This window comes from Monodon monoceros, unplaced genomic scaffold (genome assembly GCF_005190385.1).
Source record: "Monodon monoceros isolate NGI ecotype Baffin Bay Population unplaced genomic scaffold, NGI_Narwhal_1 Super_Scaffold_7, whole genome shotgun sequence".
In the NCBI taxonomy this organism is placed as follows: domain Eukaryota; kingdom Metazoa; phylum Chordata; class Mammalia; order Artiodactyla; family Monodontidae; genus Monodon; species Monodon monoceros.
In genome coordinates this window covers 61,828,617-61,851,969 of record NW_021703784.1, presented here as the reverse complement: position 1 = coordinate 61,851,969, position 23,353 = coordinate 61,828,617, and the positions used below count along the sequence as shown (strand labels likewise).

At 33.9% G+C, this 23,353-nt stretch overlaps 1 protein-coding gene and 1 non-coding gene across 2 annotated transcripts in view; both read right to left on the bottom strand.

The window, feature by feature from the left end:
* IPO7 (importin 7) overlaps positions 1 to 23,353 on the bottom strand; it is a 44,084-nt gene that overhangs the window by 1,138 nt on the left and 19,593 nt on the right. The window contains exons 5-24 of the mRNA XM_029208362.1: positions 22,288 to 22,444; positions 20,419 to 20,508; positions 18,126 to 18,220; positions 17,919 to 18,003; positions 15,977 to 16,111; positions 15,229 to 15,328; positions 14,397 to 14,473; positions 13,897 to 14,013; positions 11,135 to 11,224; positions 10,559 to 10,724; positions 10,205 to 10,365; positions 8,979 to 9,107; positions 7,104 to 7,170; positions 6,895 to 7,020; positions 6,369 to 6,466; positions 5,122 to 5,217; positions 4,208 to 4,428; positions 3,910 to 4,115; positions 2,524 to 2,730; positions 1,035 to 1,151 (exon numbers count right to left, since the gene is read on the bottom strand). Of these exons, the coding sequence (XP_029064195.1) occupies positions 1,035 to 1,151; positions 2,524 to 2,730; positions 3,910 to 4,115; positions 4,208 to 4,428; positions 5,122 to 5,217; positions 6,369 to 6,466; positions 6,895 to 7,020; positions 7,104 to 7,170; positions 8,979 to 9,107; positions 10,205 to 10,365; positions 10,559 to 10,724; positions 11,135 to 11,224; positions 13,897 to 14,013; positions 14,397 to 14,473; positions 15,229 to 15,328; positions 15,977 to 16,111; positions 17,919 to 18,003; positions 18,126 to 18,220; positions 20,419 to 20,508; positions 22,288 to 22,444 (2,540 nt within the window). The remainder of the gene's footprint in view (positions 1 to 1,034; positions 1,152 to 2,523; positions 2,731 to 3,909; positions 4,116 to 4,207; positions 4,429 to 5,121; positions 5,218 to 6,368; positions 6,467 to 6,894; positions 7,021 to 7,103; positions 7,171 to 8,978; positions 9,108 to 10,204; positions 10,366 to 10,558; positions 10,725 to 11,134; positions 11,225 to 13,896; positions 14,014 to 14,396; positions 14,474 to 15,228; positions 15,329 to 15,976; positions 16,112 to 17,918; positions 18,004 to 18,125; positions 18,221 to 20,418; positions 20,509 to 22,287; positions 22,445 to 23,353) is intronic.
* Positions 10,808 to 10,991, bottom strand: LOC114887824. The gene has a single exon (XR_003791589.1). It is a non-coding gene; the product is annotated as a small nucleolar RNA SNORA23 (small nucleolar RNA).

The following is a 23,353-nucleotide window of genomic DNA, read 5'->3' as shown; positions in this document are numbered from 1 at the left end:
ATGTTTAATAGAGCATTCGATCACCTTACTGCTTTGGAGAAAAGAAGGAATTGACAGACATTAACAATAGCTTAACCATCAGTATTAGCCAGGAAGTTCCAAACTTTGGCCTCTGTTCTCCCTCCAAATGTATAGAAGAAAGAGAAGAGTATATTATGTAGAGAAGATGAACTCTCTTGTATGCTACAGACTTCTTAGCCAACTTTCACTTTGCATTGTTTAAAAAGAAAAATCTTTACTCTATTTTGAGTCAAATACTAAATCAGAAGGATCCAATCTCCAAAGGTAATTACAGCTAATGAATCTAATGCATGCAAATTCAGATTAAATACTTCAGAAACCTGTGCCTTTTTTATAAGGAGGAACCTCTTTGAAGATAAAACTAGTCTGACGCAGTATTAAGACCTCTAGAAAACTACTAGGCTGTGTATTATCTGAAACATCTTGTATTGAAAGGCATACTGAAATGTTTAACGATGAAAAGAAATATGTCTTTAATATAGTTTTTAAAAATTGCAGTTTTCAAAAAAAAATTGCAGTTTTCATAACTTTAAAATTCACAATTTTAATGGAATTTTCTACTATCAAACCAGCCCCATGAGATTTAGCGACCTTATCAAAGCTACTGCACACTGAAAGTAGTCTTCAACTATACTTAAAATCAGTAAATTATGGCCAAAACCAAAATTCCTTTTTTCATTCCTACAGATTGGAATGAATTTCTTATCACCTCCAACAACTGTAGCTTTTATGTAATTTTAAATTACTTAATTTAAATTTTAAAGCTGTATCAAAGTCATTAATTGCATTAAAGAGGGGTTGAGGTTGGGACTTCCCTGGTGGTCCAGTGGCTAAGACTCTGCGCTCCCAATGCAGGGGGCTCAGGTTCGATCCCTGGTCAGGGAACTAGATCCCAAGAGTTTGCATGCTGCAACTAAAGATCGATCCCGATGCCGCAACTAAGACCTGGTGCAGCCAAATTAAAAAATAAATATTAAAAAAAAAAAAAGAGGGGTTGAGGTCAATTAACATACCATGGGCTGCTCTTCTTTGATCAGCTAGAGTTGCTATATCCTGTAACTGTTTTCTTTGTTCTTCATTAAGACCATGAGTCAGAGCCTGATACCACACGGGATTACGATTTTGTATAGCTATCAAAAAGAAAACAAGGGAAAAAAGGGCAATAAGAGAGTCCTGGTAGTTCTTTTCTGTTCTATTCCCTCTACTCCACCTCCAATACTGAAATTCTGATCTAGTTTATATTCTCCCAATAATAATCTAAGGTATTTTAAATTACTTGTGAAAAAAAGATACAGGGGGAAAAAAAATTCTGGCTTAGCATTATGCCTCAAAAATCTAATCATAGTCGTAATTCTTATCTCTAGTAAATAAGGATTTAGAGCCTAATCCAATTGTTACACAATAAGTAACAAACTAGGGAAACTAGAAACAAAGTTAACCCAAACCCCTTAAAAGATTCAGAGTTAAAGCAACTTATTTTTTCTGCATTGCTTATTCTGCATTGCTTATTCAAAAAAACCCTTTCTTAGATATATGTACTGTCTTTCCATAGAAAGGTGCTCTGCAGTATTTAGTTAAAAATGTTCTCTATAACATGATTTTCTACTTCTACTTTATTGCATTTGCTGTGGATGAGCCTTCTATAATAAACCATCCTTTAGGGATTAACATATGTTTAAGTATACAAAATACAAAGTCATGGACAAAAGCCAGTCAGTAAGTTCTTGGCACTTCAATCAATCCTTACAGCCTGCCATGTAGCTCAGAAACAATTCCTTGTGTTTCTGTAAGCTTGCATCACAATTGCTTTGTCATGGGCTTGGAAGATTAATGCTTTGGTTATCAGAGAATTTATTCTACATCAACGTTCATAATGCATAGGAATGATAAAATAGCACAGTAGTTAACTCTGGAGAGAAAGGATGTTCAAATATAGTGCCAATTCTAATTTCTTAAGTTGGGTTAAAGAACACAGATGTAAAAAACAAAAACTGGCACCTAGTGTTCCGTAGCCACACACTGTGAAACAGGAGAAAAGAATAGATTCCAAGACCATAAATGTTATATAATTGGTCAAATTCTCAGACAGGTAAGCATGGGTTTAGCCAGGGGGAAAAAAAAGATACACAAATACATAAACATAAGAAACAGACATAACAGTAGATATTTCTGGGGAAAGCTGGGAGGCTAGAAATCAGAAGTAGGAAAAACAAACTCGTTGTATAAACTTTTTGAACTATACAATTTTCCTATGACGTGCATATTTCAAAATGACAACCTAAATAAAAGTAAAATAATAGGATGAGGAAAATACACTGAATCTCTAAGGCAACAGTAGAAGTAACTTTGGTTACTCTGCCTAACAATCCTAAATCACATTTTAGTTTGGGTTTGATATACCCAAACCCCCTTCTTTAAGGGGCAGACGTAAATAAGAACAAATTGGTTCAGGAAAATGGATCATATGGAGCTATCTGAATTACATATAACAAGTTAACTTACTTTGAAATATAGCTTTAAATATCTGATACTCATCAACAGGGTTATCTTCATCATCAATGATCGTGGAATAGCCTTCCAGGGCAGTTTCTTCAGCGTCATCTTCTTCCCAGTCTTCATCATCTCCATCTTCGCCTGCTTGCTTAGCCAGGATCTCCAAATATTCTTGTCCATCTTCATCAATATCATCTTCATCACTCCCCAGTTCCTCTGCCAAGTCATAAAAAGGTGCTCTTGTTAACACTGGAATATTCTGTTACTCACTGTAACTCAGTGACAGTGATCATTGCTGGTGAATTACAAATCACAACTGAATAAATTCAAGGAAGAGTTCCAGGAATTGGTGTTTAAATACATATTCAGCAATAAACAGAAAAAAAATTCTCATAGAAATCTAAGAAAACGAACCACAACTGTTAGTACTAGAAGTCTGAAAAAGGACTGCATAATATGAGAACCAGCACTTGGTGTGCTGAGACATGGTATATACCAAATCAAATACCAACAGTACCGTAAAATAGTTTATTATATCCACAGAATACCTTTTATGAGATTTTTTTTTAAAAGCCTAGCTGGCTAAGATAGTAAATGATAAAAAGACAAAAATGGCAAGTGTTATATTTTGAAACCTTTACAATAATTTCTTCTAAACAACATCCTATCAGTTTATATTCTTGTAGTCTATACTGTCTTACAGGTGAAATGTATTAGCCAACATCTAATTAACTTAATTTTACAGTGTAGATATAGCTAGATCTTAGCACTAATAGACAGATGTTTACCAACACTAAAAATCTGCCAACAGGGCTTCCCTGGTGGTGCAGGGGTTGAGAATCCGCCTGCCAATGCAGGGGATACGCGTTCGATCTCTGGTCCAGGAAGATCCCACATGTTGTGGAGCAACTAATCCCATGTGCCACAACTACTGAGCCTGTGCGCTCTAGAGCCCGTGAGCCACAACTACCGAGCCCGCGCGCCTAGAGCCCATGCTCCACAGCAAAAGAAGCCATTGCAATGAGAAGCCTGTGCACTGCAACAAAGAGTAGCCCCCACTCGTCACAACTAGAGAAAGCACACGTGCAGCAACAAAGATGCAACACAGCCAAAAAAAAAAAATATATATATATATATATATATATATAAATATAAGAACACACAAAAAAACCTGCCAACACTGGAACTATATACGCCTAGAACTGCTTTACATAATGGTGATACAGCTGAAAGTTCCTGCCTTCATGGACCTTACACTCTAGTTCTATGAATGAATGAACATGAAAGCATTTGGCTATGATCGCACATTTCTTTAGGAGAAGGGCTAAAAGAACAAGTCCAGTGATGTTTCTAACTGGGTAATAAGACTGGCTGCCTCCACTGCAAATCCCTTACCCGTTTCATCATCATCTTCAGCTTCATCATCGTCATCACTGTCATTCTCGTGTTCTGCATGGCAGGCATATGCTCTTTTTAATCCATTAAATAAAAGAATAAAAGCTGGCAAAATCTGTCCAGAAACCTGATTTAAAACTTGTGGTATTTGTTCCATATCAATAAGAGCACATAGGCCCAGAACACACATCTTTCTGTCGTGAAGCCTAAAAAATAAAATAAAATATTTCCTTATTTTCCTTTAAAAAAGATTTTGCAGAGTTCCTTACAAAGTAAATAAAGATCCAATGTCACTTACCCCAAGAAACAATCAACATCATTAAGCCACTGTGTAATAAAATGATTTGTAACTGGTTCAACATTATTAGGGAAGCGAAGATTTTCTAAGGTGTTGAGAAGTAGGTGTGGATTATAATACAAAGCTGCAATGGCAACTTGCAGGCACATTGTTCGAAGTTCACTTGTCTTCACCTCTCTTGTCAGTCTCTCTAAAGCTGCTTCCACGAATAAGGGAATACACTGTAGAGAAAGACAGCGAAACATTCCAAAACTGTAAGTAAAGCAGCCGTTAACTACCCACCCATATTAACTTTCTTGTTGCCTCAACTAACCCCCTTCCATTAAATGATCCAATTTTTACTGTTGAGCCAATTCAGTGGGAAATCCAATTTTAAAGAAAAATTGGTCCTCACTGAGCTATTAGAGCCCCACCACAATAGCAATATTGGATTCAAAATATCCCTACTGACTAACCTTATTGTGGTAATCATTTTGTAATATAAACATTTATCAACTCATCACACCGTATACCTTAAACTTATACAACGTTATCTTTCAACTATGTCTCAATAAAGATGGATTTTCAAAGTCCCGTTGAAACTCACCATGGAAATTTAATGACTAAATCTATCTTACTGCAAAGTGATAGTGTGGCAAACAATACTCTCACAATATACTTAAAAAAAAATCTTGTCAAAACTTACCTTGCATAACAAGTAGCCATAAAACTTGCCAGTCATATTTCCATACATATTAAATATACAATCATTATTAAATATTGGTTAAATTTTAAATGAACAATTTTAACATGTTATCTAGGTGTCATAATAAACAACATACAAAATATATAGAACAAATGCCCAAAATGAAAAAGTGAAGGGAAAGATTCCCTCTCTGAATCCTCCAACACGAATCATTAATAGCTTCACTGACCTGGTCAATGCCACGCCCTTTGCACTGCAGAATGATGACCTCTAACAATTTTGCTGCATGACATTCTGCATCTTCTCCTGCAACTCCTGTAAGAACCTGATCAATACAAAATATAAACTGCAAGGAGGCGTCACAAAACCTTGAATCAGTCTATAGCTGCTGAAGTATTTAAGGTATTCTAATTAATATGAGTGACTGCAATAGTCATTGTACAGACTATAGTCTAAAGCACCCGTAGGATTTGGAGTTATTCGTCTGTAATACTGGTCTACATAATCAAAGCACATCCCATGTAGTGCCATTCTGGACCATAGCAAGTTGACAACCGCTATGTCTAAAAACATACTGACAATGGAGAGTGAGATGAGCAGGAAGTAGAGGCAATCTGTTGATGGCAAAGGCTGTTTCCAGACAAGAAATAAAATCATGGATTTGATGTGCTCATTAGCACTAGAGGAATGTAAGGGTTAAGGATAAGGGTTTTGGAATAGGAAAGCGGATGGTATAGACATCTCTGTTCCCAGAGTATTAACATAAACAATATAATTTGGCAATAAATAATAACATAACTAGATGATTATTTTGTGACTAAGTGTTCAGAAAGGAATGACATCGATGAGGACAAACACATCTAAAAACTTCGTAAAGTGAAATCATTTTTTAAATGCCTGGTGTTGGGACTTCCCTGGTGGCGCAGTGGTTAAGAATCCACCTGCCAATGCAGGGGACACGGGTTTGAGCCCTGGTCCGGGAAGATCCCACATGCCACGGAGCAACTGGCCCCGGGCGCCACAACTACTGAGCCTGCACTCTAGAGCCCGCGAGCCACAAGAGAAGCCTGTGCGCCTACAGCCCGTGCTCCGCAACAAGAGAAGCCACCGCAATAAGAAGCCCGCGCACTGCAACAAAGAGTAGCCCCAGTTCGCCCCAACTAGAGGAAGCCCACACGCAACAAAGAAGACCCAATACAGCCATAAATAAATAAATATATTTATTTAAAAAAACCCAAAACCCAAACATTTATAACTCCAATTAAATGTCAGAGGGCAGACATAAAACAAATACTTGTCAAAGCCATTACTGAGAGATCTAGAAATCAAAGCCATTTTCAGTTTATAACTATTAAAGCTCTTATTCTGTCAGACCCGTATAATATGTTCACCATAATGTGGTACCACGTCTCTTCACAATTTTGTACTTTTTATAGCACCAGTCTCACATGCTTATATTAACTAAAAGTGACCTACCTTTTTGCACATACTGTATATCATTTCAAGGTACTTGGTATCAGACAGAAGTGTGTCTGTATCAACTGTTACATAATTATGAAGCAGAGGCATCATATCTGTATTAATAAAAAGCATCAGTTAAGTATCTTTACTAACATATATGCTGTGTTTCTGAAAAAAATCTCAGAAAAAAAAAAGCAAGTCTTAATGTTCTGTCCCTAAAGTTCACTTTTAATTATTCACTTATAATTAAACAGAAAAATGAGGCTATTATTAAAGTGCATTCCTTCATATTTAGCAGTTAAAGATTATACAAAGAAGACTGACAGGGGGCAGAAGGTAAGAATCTGTGTTAAAGAAAAAAATCTCAAGTGATAACTAAATCAAAATGTATAATGGGTCATCTTTGAGCACTAATTGCTACTGATAACTTATCCAAACAACAAAACACTTAGAATATTCAAAAGTTTGTATTCAAGTGATACACTAAAATTGAATACAAATGGGGAGGAATCCTTAGTATTTCTATGATGACTTGACTTACCTGTAAAGTAATCAAAGCCATCTTGCTGAAAAACCTCAAATACCAGAGGTAGTAGCTGCCACATCTGTGGAGACACTTGTTGACATGTCAAACTATGTGCTAAAGAGAAGATCTCCTCGTAGAATTCTAAAAGAGAATACTGAGTCATTAGGACAATGCTTGCTCATATGAAATAGTAGTGTATTCTTAACACAATCAGAGATATATACCTAAGACATGCTGTTGTAAAACAGTTCCAATGACCTGTAAGCAGATTCCTTCAAGCTGCTGGGTTATCTAAAAGAGAAGAAAAAAATCATATGGAATTGTAGCACACTGAATGAATTATTAAATAATGTATAATAATTCAATGCATTTCAATGTAAAGTCAATATTGTGAACAAATTAATATTTTAAACCTGTTTCGAAATGACTCATATTATGAAATTATGAATCAATATGGGTATGAAATTTAATGAAACACCATTACAATGAGACGAAGAAAGAACATGCATAGTTTACCTATAAAGTAAAGGAAAAAAAAATTTCCTGGAAAAATGCAGGTAAGTATGAAAATAAAGGAGCCACATCATTCTGCAGAGACTAAAATCTTTTTGTGTGTAAACATAGAATAATTCAGGCCAGATATAATAGAGTGTAATTGAGATGTAAATCAGTAGCTTACTGAAAAATTATTTAAAATAAGGCATTATTCCTACCACTCCCAATAATTTTTAAGCCACCTCCATTTATATAACAGTGAGCTAGGCCCCCAAGTCATACAAGATAGACAGAAAATACACACTCCCCTTTTGTCAGTATGGTCCTCAATTGGATCCCAAATCCCTGGAAGTCATCAGAATGTTTAAAAAGTGGGGGAGAGGAAATGAGATAAAATTTACTAATCAGGGGCTTCCCTGGTGGCGCAGTGGTTGAGAGTCCGCCTGCCGATGCGGGGACACGGGTTCGTGCCCCGGTCCGGGAAGATCCCACACGCCACAGAGCGGCTGGGCCCGTGAGCCATGGCCGCTGAGCCTGCGCGTCCAGAGCCTGTGCTCCACAACGGGAGAGGCCACAACAGTGAGAGGCCCGCGTACCACAAAAAAAAAAAAAAAAAAAATTTACTAATCAGATATAGAAGCAGGATATCCATTTCGAATACATATACTCAATACATCTTCAACTCTTCAAATACAGTAAGCAACTGATTTGTTAACCGTAAGGTAGCTATAGGATTCCTCATGGCTTCTAGCTATTTCCAATTATAATCTACAAAAAAAATCCGAAAGTTTACTGAAACTCTCAGGTTGCAAAAGGCAGTTTGTAGATAATCTGAAAACATGATTTATGGATTTAAATATCTGCATTGTAATTATAAACACCAAATTTAGAACAATGCTTACTTCTAAGGGAAGGAAGTAGGGAAATGAGATTAAGAAGTGGTGCCCTAATGGTTTCAATTACATTATCTGAAAATTTTTCTTACTGGAAGTCTAAGGATATACCACGGAACGTTAAAAATCTAATAAATTTAGGTGGTGGGTAAGGGGTACTGGTTAGTTTTCTATGTTTTTTACTCTTTTCTGTATGTTTTAAATAATTCCACTTTTAATATTCATTACAATTCGCTTACCTTTCCAAAAGACAATAGTAAAAGAAGAAAACTAGGAAGATGATGGTGATGGTTGCACAACGTGAATGTACTTAATACCACTGAAATGTACACCTAAAAACGGTTAAGGTGGTGTATGTTATATGTATTATACCCTAACTAAAAAAAATTTTATTAATAAGGAAAACTAGGAAGAATATGTTTTCCTAGGAATCACCATAATTTTGGATCTGAAAAGGTAACCCTAAGAGGGAGCCAAAACCCAGAGCCTTGAGGGTAAAGATACAGTGATACAAATACCTCCTTCCTATTCCTTCTAAAATATCTGTAAGGTACCTACACAAGGGTACTAGTTAATAGACAGCAAAATCAAGGTATGTGAGAAGATGACCAGAGAATAGGTAAGTCAGAGCCCTCCAAAAAGCATAGAACAGTTGATGAAGAATGGCTTGCAATTCCCTAAAACCTTTACAACACTGGATCGTTTTCTTACTTCTTTATGATCTTCAACTACACTAAGAAGTGTGTCGATGGTATTCAGGATTCCCATAGCAGTAACTGCTTTGTCATCACTTCCTTCTTCATCTGGCCCAGTCTGGATTACTTGATTAAATGTCATTGCCTACATTCAAGAGAATGTAATTAAGGTTTGCCATTAAAGCACTATAAACACGTTTTTGTCTAAAACTTTTAATTTTTAAAATGTTCTCACTGGGACAGCACAACCGATCAGCATTTCCAAATCAACTAATATTACTTAAGAGCTTGGGCTCTATAATCAATGGTACTGCTCTGCCACTTACTAGGTCACCTTAAACAGATTACTTGACCTCTTTTTCCTGACATCTCCATAGATACTGTGGGCAAGGCATAGAAAGTGCTTAATATTATGAATATTTTTATTTAAATTACTGGCTAACATTTGACAATGCCCAAATACTAGTCATCAAGGTTTTTGTTGCCATTGAATTCAATCATTTTGAAAAATACTGAGCAACTGAGCAAAGTCATTAGTTATGAGGAATCAAAATAATCAGCTTTTTATAATGCAATATACTTTTAATGAACACTACTGTATTTATCCAAATGTCTTTACTCACTTCAAAACCAGCTGTTAAAAATATACACAGCAAATACCAAGAGTTAGATTCTTCAAACCTCAGTATATAGCAAGAATACAAACTGCACCAAGTAAACCATTGTATAGAGAATATGAATGGATAATTGTTGGGTACATGTCCATATTTTCTATTACCCTTAAAAAATACCCTTAAATAATTAAGAATTGTTAATTCTCAGAAGTTCAGGGCAATGTACAATAGACAAAGGTCAACTACGAAATAACTATTTACACAAATTTCACTTTAAAAATCTATTTATAACGATTATCTCTATCTTTCAGTTAGTCCAAAGCATTCCAGGAAACCACACAAACAAGGCAGTCATGATGCAATGTGAGTACAAGTAAACAGCTCTGCACTGTAGAGGCATACAGCTCAGGTGTGAATCCCAGACCCACCCCTCCTAATTTGGGCAAATTACTTAAACTTCTTATACCTCACATTTTCTCTCAGTATAGGAATATTCCTCATAGGATTGTGTGAGAATTAAATGAGTTAAAATATATATCAAGGGCTTAGAATGGTGCCTGACATACAGAAGCTCTGTGAAAATACTGTAATCTAAGTAATGCATAAATGACTGGTTCAAATAACATACCAAATGTTGTGTCATTTCTACTGCAATAGGAGTAACTTCTTCACTATACTCGCAGATCATTTTCTGAATTACATTGGTAAGATCATCATTTTCTGTTTCTCTTATAATATGAAGAAGAGCCTGCATGACAGGTCTGATGAATGGTGTGATGTATTCTTTAGCTGTAAGAGAAAGAGAAAAAAACTTTTGGCCAAAACAGCTAAAACTCCTTAAAACCTGACACAATATATACCAAAGAGTAAACAAGAAATCGTTTCAAATAAAAAGGAAGACAATGTATCAAGTTTCTACGATTATGCCTTGTACAATTATGTGTAAGCACATTGCACTATTTTTGAGATATAAATCCTTTACCTTTCTCTTGATTGCTGATCAGCACTTGAAGTGCAATGGCAGCTTCCACTTTAACAGGCATTTCCCTATCATCAATCAGACATCTTCGTGTCAGCTCTAGGGCTGTTTGCAGGTTCTGGTCACTTTTGAACTTCACTTCACAAAAATAGTGAAGGACCCAGCAAGCCTTTTTTTTAAAAAAAATGCAGTGAGTTACTATAGGTATCTTACATTAAATTCCACCATGTGACAATATCTCTAGTGTCAAAGTGCTGTGTGGGAATTTGGAGGCTGGCCAGTGGTAGATATGTCCAAAGACACAACACTCGACCAGTACTATGATCCCAACTTACTCTTTGGCTACATGATGTTTGTGTGGATAGCAAGACCTGAATGCAAAACACAGACAGACACTGCTATCAGACACAGATGAAAACTATGCACACATTATGAGCAGCCATTTAAAGACTTATACGAAAGTCTAGAATAAAACATGGCTTTAAAGTGAACATTTAAAAGTTTCCATATAAAAGTCCACATAAGCAGTTATTCATTACAAGACATAAATGTATAAATCAATACAGCTTTAAAACATACCCTCGCTCTCATGTAGCCTAGTTCACTGCTGAAGAGAGGGAATACATGATTCTGCAACATATATTCCATCTGATCTTTGTAGATCTTTTTCTGTAAAAATAAAGTTCCAAATACAATCATCTCAAATGCCAAATAGATACACAAGTTTTAAAAATGACTACTGATGTCAAAACATACATTTATTCTGGAATTTTGAACCACAAGATCCACATCCATTTTCTTATTCTCGAACGTCACTATCAAAAATCACTGGGTACATTTTTTTAGTCCTTTTACATCATTTGTTTAGAAAGCAATTATGCCAAATCTTAACATCAATGGTGTTTAAGTAATGGGAAGAGTGGTTAATTTTATTCCTTAGCTTATTAAACGTTTTTTGTTATAAAACTATTTATATAAAGTTATAGTAATATAACTATAAAACGTTAATACAAAACTATTATAGTGAAAGAACCTCTCTGGAAAGGTTCTAAATGAACAATACGACATAGATTGAGAAATATCCTGCTCTCAGGGTAATAATCTGGATATCTAAAGATACTCCTGTGAATCTTAAAATAGGATATTTTCTAAACGGTAACAAGTTTTTAAGAAGAGTTCCTTGAATTGCATATTAGGATCAACATTAAAAACTGACAACACTTTAAAAAACGAAAGTGACTAACGAGACATGAAAACTAAATGCAACGTGGGATTCTGGACTGGATCAGGGACCAAATAACAGAGGACATTAGTGGGAAATCTTATCAAATTTGAAAGGGGTCTGTAGATTAGTTAATAGTATCATATCAATATTAATTTCCTGGTTTTGAGAATTGCCACATGGCTATCTGTTAACATTAGAAAAAATTTGGGTGAAGAGTAATGGGAACTATTTTTGCAAATTTTCTCTAAGTATAACATTTAAAAATATAAAGTTAAAACAAAAACCTGAATGTGAGAACTCACTCAAGATTCCCAGACACAACAAATAACCACGTAATTTACCCTTTATAAACGAAGAGAATAATGGGTGGACAGATATAGAAAAGCTGAAAGATACACAAAATATACCCACAAATTAATGGTGATGAATTCAGTGGAGCATCATATGCAGCAAGGTTTCTGGGAGTAGGATGAACTGTTGTCTAAATATTTACTTATACTTTGAAATAGTTATTAACTTTAAAGTGAAAACAAATTTCAGATCTTATGAAGTCAGACGAAATGTGTACAATTAAGGTGAGGTTTCTAAACATACATCTAATCCAGTCAGCCATTCTTTACCAGAAAATGTGTGCCACAAAAGCATGATGTTCCTAGGCTGTGAAGGGATATATTCATGCTTACAAACTTCCTTAAAGATCAATTTTCTGAGAAGAAAAAAAGACTACTTTACAATTGTCTTGCAACATGAAAAGAAGATAACTCATATGCAAAAAGAATTACCTTCAGCACAAGCAACAGCAAAAAAGTATAGAGGACATTATTTCAAAATCAAATTAAATGTGTACTTCAAAGGACATCAGCAAGAAAGTGAAAAGATAATCCACAGAATGGCAGAAAATACTTGCAAACCACAAACAGTTGATCTTTGAATAACGAGGGGGTTGGGGTGCTGACACTGCGCAGTTGAAAATCTGCATTTAATTGGCAATTTGACCTGCATATCTGTGATTCTGCATCTGCAGATTCAACGAACTGCAGATCATGTAGTTCTGTAGTATTTATTGTTGGAAAAAAATCCACGTGTTAAGTGGACCCAAAAACAGTTCAAACCTGTGTTGTTGAAAGGTCAACTGTATATGAAAAGTTTCTGGTATTTAGAATATATAAAGAACTCTAACAATTCAACAATAAAAAGACAAAAAACCCAATATAAAAATCGACAAAAAATTTGAATAGAAATTTCTCCAAAGAAGATATACAGTGGACAATAAGCATATAAAAAGATTCTCAACATCATTAGCTATTAGGGAAATGTAAACCACAATGAGTGCCATTTGACACCAACTGGAATGGCTGTAATTTAAAAAGACAGATAATAACAAGTGTTGATGAGGACATAGAAACTGGAACCCTCACACACTGCTAATGAATATATAAAATGGTACAGCCACTTTGGAAAACAGTCTAGCAGTTTCTCAAAATATGACCAGCAATTTGACTCCTAGGTATGTATTACCCAAGAGAAATGAAAATGTATGTCCACAAAAAAATGTGTACAGAAATGTTTATAGCTCCATTGTTAATAAAACCCAGAAGTAGAAACAAATGTCCACTTGCTGATGAATGGATAAATAAAATGCAGCATATCAATACAATGGAATATTATCTGGCAATAAAAAAAGAATGAAGACTGACACATGCTGTAACATGGATGAACTCAGAAAATATGATAAGTCAAAGAAGCCACTCAGAAAGGACCACATGTTTTATCATTCCATTTATATGAAATGCCCAGAATATGCAAATCCACAGAGGAGACAAAAAGTAGATTAGGGCTAGGGCTGGGAAATTTGGGAGAAAATGGGGAGTGATTGATAAAAGGGTTTCTTTTGGGGATGATGAAAATGCTTTGGAATTAGAGTTGACGGTTGCACAGTTCCTTGAATATACGAAAAACCACTGAATTGTACACTTTAAATGGGCAAACCATATGGTATGTGAATTGTACCTCAATTCTGTTTTATCTCAACTGCTGTCATTAAAACAAACTAACTGTGCTTGTGCATGCGTGCGCGTTTGCACATGCACGCACGCACACACACACACACAAGTACCTTCAGAAGTATTTCAGCTAAAGAGCCAATCATATGTAGGGCTCCATCTTTTTTTCGAGGATCAGCATTTGGTTCTGTAAGAATCTGGTAGCAAAATCCCATAGTCTTTTGTAGTACCTAGATTAAAAGAGAAAAGTATGCTTTACTGGATATCCAAACAACCCTTTTAAAACATTGACAACAAAATGACCTATATGGCTACCATTAAAAACTAAATGTTCGGGATTAGCAGATGCAAACTATTATATACAGAATGAATAAACAAGGTCCTACTGTATAGCACAGGGAAATCTATTCAATATCCTGTGATAAATTATAGTGGAAAAGAATATGAAAAAGAATGTATGTATATGTGTAACTGAATCACTATGCTGTACAGCAGAAATTACCACTGTAAATCAACTACACTCAATAAAATAAATTAAAAAAAAAACCCAAGTGTATATCTGAACATATTTTAAGTATTAAAGCAAAAGTTATCCACATATTAAATAACCTACCTCTTTCCTCTTACTACAAGCTGTAAACAAAAGTGTCTGGGCAGCAGTGGTAGGAGAGATGAAATCCTCAAACACATCTAGAGAATAAATTTAAAATTAATACAGAAAATAGTAATTTCAATTTTTTCAACAAACATTTTCACATAATTTGCAAATGATACTCTGTAACAACAAAAAAGGACCTTAAATTTTTGCTAAATCTTCACAGAAAACAAGCATGAAAACAAACCCAGATCCCCATATAACTTTGCGAAAGCCTAATTCCTTTTCTTTCCTGTACAAATTAAGTCTTAATCCATCAACTTCTCCCAATGATTATTTTCTTTCATACAAAACCCCACTACTGTGAGAATTTTCACAATGGGGTCACAACAGTACAAATGACTGAAAGTACATAAGATTTTGGTACAAAGAAGGACTAATACTCAACATTAGCCAAATTACAATTCTTTAGTCCCATGCAGAGACTCTAGCTTCCAGTATGCGTCGTCTCCATTTCCACACACATGATGACTGACGTGGAATCCAAAAGTATAGTTTAGACACTTAGTGTTTAAGGTGTAACCTTGAATTTCTAACAGATTTGGCATGTGCCAGAAGCATATCCAATAATCATAACTACTAACACTACTGTATTTGTTTCTGCTAAAAATGAAGATTATCATTCTCAAAACTAATGAATAGCTTCCTGAAAGTCTAAACAATGAATAAATTGCATTAAAACAACAGAAGGCTTTTCAGTTCCTAAGATGAGGCCTTAATATTCAAGGTTTACTATATACAAATTTAACTACCGACATACTTTGTTTCTTAAAAAATAAAAATTCGTTACCAAACTTCATGCGTATATATTCATAGGGGTCTTCCTGCCAAAGTTCCTCATCAGCATCTGTATAGCACATCAATGGAAAAATAACATCTTGGATAATGCCCTGCAATTTGAAGGTTAAGATAAGTCAGTCTTCAAATTTAAACTTTCAAATTTCCGTTAAGTGCTAAAACAAAAGTAACTCTCCAGTTTGTGTTTTAAAGCTTAACATCAAACTTCAGTAAAGCATTTAATGCATTCTCAGATCGACTATCAACGTACATATTCTTACCCTCTGTGCAACGAGTCATTGTAAGACATGTGTACATAGGTAGCAATTAAGTATTCCGAGAAAATGCAACATGAAATTTTAGTCCATCAAACCCTACAGTTCTAAATAAAGCAAATAAATTACATTGGAAATAGTACATAAGCAAATTAGCCTCAAAAGTAATTTGGTGAAATAGTCCTTTGCCTATTCCAAATTACATGATGTTAGCTAATCATATTAAACTATAATCATGATCCAACAGTAAGAACTTAAAAGCAAATTTTAAGATAACAGGTTCAGATTAAAAAATAATCTGAATATCCACAATATACCTTTTATAAAGTTTGTCAGGATGTTGCATCATTTTCCTAATGTACAATTACCAGAACTAGACTAAGTAACATAGGTCAACAAAAAAAAATGCACTTTTTCAACCTTTTGGTAATTAATGTTATTTCTATTACATTTTCTAGAAAAATAGTTCAGATAGAAAATTATTACTTGTATATGAGGCTTCAGATTCTTCCAGGTGAGAGCATGAGAAACTCCTTGATTAATATAATTTAATGTCTGTTGTAAAACTCGAGGAGCCATATATTGCTTCTCCTTGTACTGATATAACACTTTCAATAAAACCTTTGAAAAAAAATTTTGATCAAAAAATAAAGTTTAAATAGAAAGTTTAACCAGTTACAAGCTAGCAAAAACATCTGACACTTCTTACCCAGGTCATTATCATAAAATAACCACCATATTCTTTTAAAAAGAAAGTAATTTTTTAAATTATGTATTGGAGATCCATATTTATTCCCAAAGTATTTAAAATAAACAAACTGAAGTAACACTGTGTGTCAAAGGACTAGTTTCTGATTAAGTATAAAAAGAAGAGAAAACCATATGCTACTTGTGGAACATACCACAATATTCTGAGACAGCACTATATTGTTAAAATCAGCTTCTAGGCAAATCCTACCCAAACCATTCATCTACTTATTTAACGTCTGCCAAGAGTTCTAATTCAACTTGATACTTGAGAATAGCAGTTGTCAAAATATGGTCCACAGACCTCTCAGAAGGTCTGACAGGTCAAAACTATTTTCATAATAATGCTAAAACATTATGTGCCCTTTTTACTGTGTTGACATTTGCATCGATGGTACAAAAGCAGTGATAGTAAAACTTCAGGTTCCTAACATGAATCAAAGGAGTGGCACTAAAGTGTACTAGCAGTCATCATATTCTTTACAGACACATAATCGCAGAATAAACTTTCCTTAGGAATGTCCTTAGTGAAACAGAAATATATTAATAAATGGGAAGTATACATATAGCACTTCTGCTACATACCAAAGTACGATGGTTGGAAGAAAAGCTGAAATAGTAGCTTTTTCCACCAAATATTATCATAAGCATGAAAGAAAAACTGATAGACAAATTATGATTATTTAGACTTTTGTGTGTGGCAGATTTTTTTCTCAAAAATGAACAAAATGAGCCTCTCCAAGGAAACTGACAATATGTTACTGGTGTCAAAATTTGAGCTTTCAAGCAAAACTAGAATTCTCAAAATCTTACATCCACTACTTAGATCCACCTGACAGCTTTCCAATATTTAAAGACAGTTATGAGATCAATGGTGATATTAATGACTGTAATTTTTTAAAACTACATAAGGAAATCTATAAACATTTAGAAAATCGGCATAGACTCAATAAGTCAATATTTTCCAATGACCAGGGCAGTATGTTATAAAATCATATATGGATAAAAGACCCATTCAAAGTGCAATGGATGTTAATATAACAGAAGATGAAATGTTTATTGTTACAGTTTCAAACTCTAAATTACAATTAACCTTTAAGAAAATACCATTGTCAAATGTTGGTGTGATATCAAAATTTTCCCCAATTATATGAAAAGTATATTAAAAGTCTTTCCTTTTCCAACTTCTTATCTTTGAGACCAAATTATCTTTATTTACTTCCATTAAAACAAATTGAAACAGAATGAACACAGAGGTAGACAGGTATACAGCTGCCTTTTATTAAGGCAGACATTAAAGTAGTAAAAATGTTTAACAATGCCATTTCCTCCTGCTAAAAATTTTTCATTTTGGAAAACATTTTTAACAAAAACATGTATTCTGTTAATATGTAATAGGTTTGTTATTTTTTAATAACTTAATACCATTAAATTTAGTTTCAATTTTTAATACAGTAAATATCACAAGGTATAACCCCCATAAATGGAAGCTTGTCGATGTTCTCAATAATTTAATAGTGTAAGGAGGTCCTGAGACCATAACATTTGAGAACTACTACAGTGTTCAAAATGTTGAAGACTGCTACATGCAATCTTTGAATGCCAAAGAAACTAGAAATAAGGAAGACAAATTAACAAAATAGTGTCATGTTTCTACTTGGAAAAATTATCTTAGACTTACCTGTTGGACACCAACAGCAAATGCCTTCAGAAATACTTCAGCAAATTCATTATACTCCTTGGAAACATTGCCAGGGCTTCCATATCTAAAAGAACATTCAAATGCCCATCATGTCTTCATAAATGCTTTATATCAGCACTTATAAAAAAAAAAAACAAATTCTTGAAAAAAATAAACTCAAATTATCATATATTGAGAAATGTGTACCTTTCAAAAAGCCTTGCTAAGATATGTAAAGCCCACTTCTTACATTTCCACCATGGTAACTCAGGTCTATCATCTTCTTCAACTTGAAGTGTTTCCTTTAAAGAGACATTTATTTAATGATAGACAATACAATCTAAAAGGAATAGTGTGAGTTCAGAACAGACTCACAAAAACATGAATCCTCCTCCAATGATGGCCTTTCATAATAAAAGGCTAGAACAGGAAAAGTATTAACCCTTATTTAAATATAAGAGGCACTTCACTTTACTACTTAGTTACAAAGGACATGCTTTCTCAAAGTCTTATAAAAGTTTAAACTCAAACATTTTAGTCAAGATCCAAATAATATAAATCAAAGTCATGGCAAGTAGCTTAAACTAGTATAGTTCAAATCAAAAGGGCATGAAAAATTTCATTTTAGAAATCCAGTTTCAAAAATATTAGTATACATACATAAATATGTATGTATGAGCATGTTCATTTACAAAACCATTTGTAACAGAAAAAAACTGCCAAGAACTAAACATTCATTAACAAGGGGATGTTTAATTATGCAACATCCATTAAGAGAATGAATTGGTTCATTATATATTGACCTAAGACATCCATGACATATTTTTAAGTTAAGACAGAGAAATGAGACTGTGGAACAACCAAAACTCCCATACACTGCCAGTGAGAGCGGTGGTACAACCACTTTGGAAGTTATTTATAAAGTTAAACATATACATTCATAGCAGCCTTATTTGTAATCTTAAAATCTTAAAACCACCCAGATGTCCATCAACTTGTAAATAAATAAACCGTAGTACATCCATACAATGGGGTACTACTTGTCAATAAAAAAGAACAAACTACCCATGGCACAACATGAATATATCGTAATATTAAGCAAAAGAAGGTAGATACAAAAAATTACCTTTTTATTAGATTTTAGAACAGGTGAAGTTAATCTATGGTGCTAGAAATGAGAATGGTGATGGTAGGGATGACCAGACCCAGCCACCAGCAAACATTCTAGGTGATGGTTACTCCGGTGAATATGACTCTCATAACCCACTGAACTGTTTACTTATATGTGCATGTTTATGATTACAAATTATACCAAAAAAGGTGCAGAATGTAAGTATGAAAACTCTTAAAGCTGTATTTTATACCTATTAAATGTGTACAGAAAATAACACATCAAACTAGTTTCCCATGGAACGCAAGAAACGTCCTATTTATTTCTTCTGCATTTTTTTTAAATAAAAATTTGAGCAATAAACTACAAAACAGGAGGCTGGTCTCACTTATCTCACTAATAAAATTATGTTGGATAAATTACACAACCCTTCCATGTCTCTGTTTAAAATAAATTCAGAAGGAATTATTTTGAGGATTAAATAAGCAAGGTATATAAAAGTACTTAAAACACACTAGGGATTCAGGAATTGTAAATTTCCTACCTCTCTAGAAAACTAGATAATAAAGAAAAATTGTGGTTATTTTAAAAATCATTATGTGAAAAAAATAACATAGTTGGACAACTCTGTATGTACTACTGGAAACCGCTGAATTGTACACTTTAAAACTGTAAATTTTACGGTATTTGAGTTATACCTCCATGAAGTTGTTATTTAAAAAGCAAGTAATATAAGTAACTACAAAGTGTGACCAACTTGTAAATCAAGTTCTACCCCTGTTCATGCACGTCTAACAAATTATTAGCCTAAAATCCAGCTATAGGCTCTTTGTTCCTTTTTGAGAAATAATTGATATTGTTATTAGTTTAATGTATAAACATAATGATTTGACATACGTATATACTGTGAAATGACTACCACAGTTAAGTTTTAGAAGATGGTGAAAAGGTACAAACTTCCCGTTGTAAGATAAGTAAGTCCTGGGGATGTAATGTAAACATGGTGTCTATAGTTAAAAATACTATATTGTTTATCTGAAGGTTGCTAAGAGAATAGATCTTAAAAGTTCTCACTACAAGAAAAAAAATTTCTAACTATGTCAGGTGACATATGTTATGAACTCAATTAAAAGCTGAAGAAACAGAGAATTAGGATGGAATAAACAAAGATATAATACAAGCACTTAATAATATACAAAATAACCCTTTACAATTTTTCACTTAATATATTCACATATGTAAACAAATGAAATGGTGTCTCTATCTAGAAAAATCTGCCTCACAAATAATATAAATTCACAAAGAATGTTTTAGGAAATATCAGTTAAAATTCTCAAAAGGTAACTAAATATTTAAGCTTAGTGATATAAGAAATACACAGAGACTTACATTAGGTACATCCCTGTTCACAACAGTCTTTAAAATTTCTATCCATTCTGTCAGGTTCTGTTGGTTTATCAGCTCCAGTGGTAGTGTATACTAAATTAAAATCAAGAATCAATATTTTAAAATCCTTACAATAGAAAATCCAACTTCCTTTTACTCTTCACAAAACCTACAAAAAGTACTTCATTCAATCCACATTTCCTCTTTCAGTACATAGGCAAATTTCTCATCTGGCTGATTTGGTTAGTTATGTACAATGGTGAACTGTGGCACCGACAGTGGGCATCCTTGTCTTATTCCCAAATTACTGGGAATGTATCTGATTTTCACCATGAGGTATATTTATTGTGATTTCTAGTGAACATTTTTTTTTTTTTTGCGGTACGCGGGCCTCTCACTGTTGTGGCCTCTCCTGTTCCAGAGCACAGGCTCCGGACATGCAGGCTCAGTGGCCGTGGCTCTCAGGCCTAGCCGCTCTGCGGCATGTGGGATCCTCCCGGACCGGGGCACAAACTCATGTCCCCTGCCCTCGGCAGGTGGACTCTCAACCCCTGCGCCACCAGGGAAGCCCTCTAGTGAACATTTTTTATCAAGGTAAGGAAATTTCTATTCCAGGATTCTTAAGTATTTTTGTTTTGTTTTGTCTTAAAGCAGAAATGGTTATTAAATTTTATCAAATACTTTATCTGGCATCCTTAAAGATTGTTTACAGGTCTCTCTTTTTGTGTAATATAAAAGTTAATCACAAAAACTGGTTTTTTACTCTTGATCCATTCCTGTATTCCTGGGATAAATCACATCACTTAATAGGCTCACAACATCAATATCCTATTTAGGATTTTAGGACCTCTATTTTCACAAATGAGACAGTACTATATTTTGATTTCAAGGTATGCTAGTCTCAAAAAATTGGTTGGGTCCTATGCCCTAGAATAATTTATAAAAAGAACTTATTTTTATAATCTAGAAGTTGTGATCCTACCAGTTAGAGGGAAAAACAATTAAAAAACAGTACATTGTCTATCCAAATCATTTTTAAAAAAATTATATAAGAAGCAGCCATTAGAAAGATATTAGATTATCTTTAAAAATCTAGCAAGGGCATGAAAAATCCAACCAAACAATGGAGTGAGTCAGTTATAATAATCTTAGTGGAAATAAAGTCACAGGTCTATTTAAATGAGATTTAAAAAAAAATAAGTAATGGCATGAATTGAACCAAAGGTCCTGGTAGATGAGATGAATCTTTCTTTGGCTATGTGGCACAAAAAGAGCCAGAATTTTAATCCAAATCAAAAACTCTGTTTCATAAGTAATTATAGTCCACTGAGACTATAGACACAACCATTTCTTTAGTGAGATCTTTTATCCCAGGAAGATTTAGAACAATATACAAAGATAATAAGGCCCATTACAGTGTGCCAGTTAAGTCCACAGTTTTAGTATTTTTGTATCAAGCTTAGGAATAGGTTTTGTAATTACTGCGACAATCTATGCATATTTGGCACAACAGAGCACACGTTAGATGTAAACTCTAATCCAGTAACTGATTTTCAGACTTGTGAATTCTTAAGGTGAAAGACATAAGAAAATTTTACTAATTTTGTAAATAGTATTAGATGGTTTAAGAGAACTTAAGATTGCCCACTTATAATTTAAGATTTATTAGAGCTATTTGTGTATTTGGCAAAGTATGCTTGGTTAGACTTTAATGTATTTGTAATTTTGGCAATTTATATTTGACTATCAATTTATCTACTTAATGTAGATTTTCAAGTGAAATTATTATTCAGAGGCTGAAATTCTTTATCATTGTTTAAGGTGGCAAATGATAGACTGACTTTACATATAAAAACTACTTTATAAAATTACCTGAACAAGAGCATAGAAGATCTTGAAAATCTGTTTCTGGATGAGGACAGATTGATCAGACTGATCAGAAAGAAGCTGGATAAAACGGTCCTTTAGAACTGGCAGGAAATGTTGCATTGCTGCTACCAATGGACTCCGTTCCTCTGGTTTCTTATACCTTTGGGTAGGAATACAAACTAATTCTGTGAGAATTTATTCACAATTATATATAGATAGGTAGGTAGATAAGTATATATATTTATACATATCTATTATATATATATTTATATCTTATATAATGAAATATAAGTTTAAACTACTTGTCTGTTCATACAAATATAAGCAAATACTTTCTAAGCAATTTTATATTCCTAGAAAGAAGAAAAACCTACTATGGAATCAAACCACGGGCAAAAAGCAACTTGAAAAAAACCTCAAATAATAGTATCTAAAATTTACTGAGCATTTATTATGAGGTAAATAATCTTCAAGGCCCCATTAGTATTCTCACTTCTATAGTTGAGGAAACTGAGGGACAGAGAAGTTAAGTATCTTCCCCAGTACAGACATCTAGGTATGAACCTCAGCAGATTCAGGATCTGCCCTTTAACCACCTCACTATGCCATCTGTAACTGTGAATACTGATACAACTGAGGAGCTACAACAATTTGGCTTTTAAACATTAGCAGCTGATCAATATAAAATTGATTACATATAACCATCCTTAAGTAATTTACATACAAAGTGCATTAAAGCAGAAGTGGCATCTATAAAGCAGAAAATATTCTATTTCTAAAAGCACTATAAATCAGCAGTTCTTTGTAACCTTTTGGCAACAAAACCTGACCTCAACAGGCTATTTATGATCTCTATTTATCCCATTTGGAGTGAATATTCACATTTTATATCAGATATAATAATAATATGTTTGATCCCTGGGTACTGGTACATAGGAGTGTATTATGTGAACCTTGTTACCTTTCTAAAATCTGAAAAATCCTAAATTCTGAATCACATTTTGCTCCAAGGATACGAGTGAAGAATAGCTAATTGAGACATTCCCCCATATAGATTCCTTAGCATTTT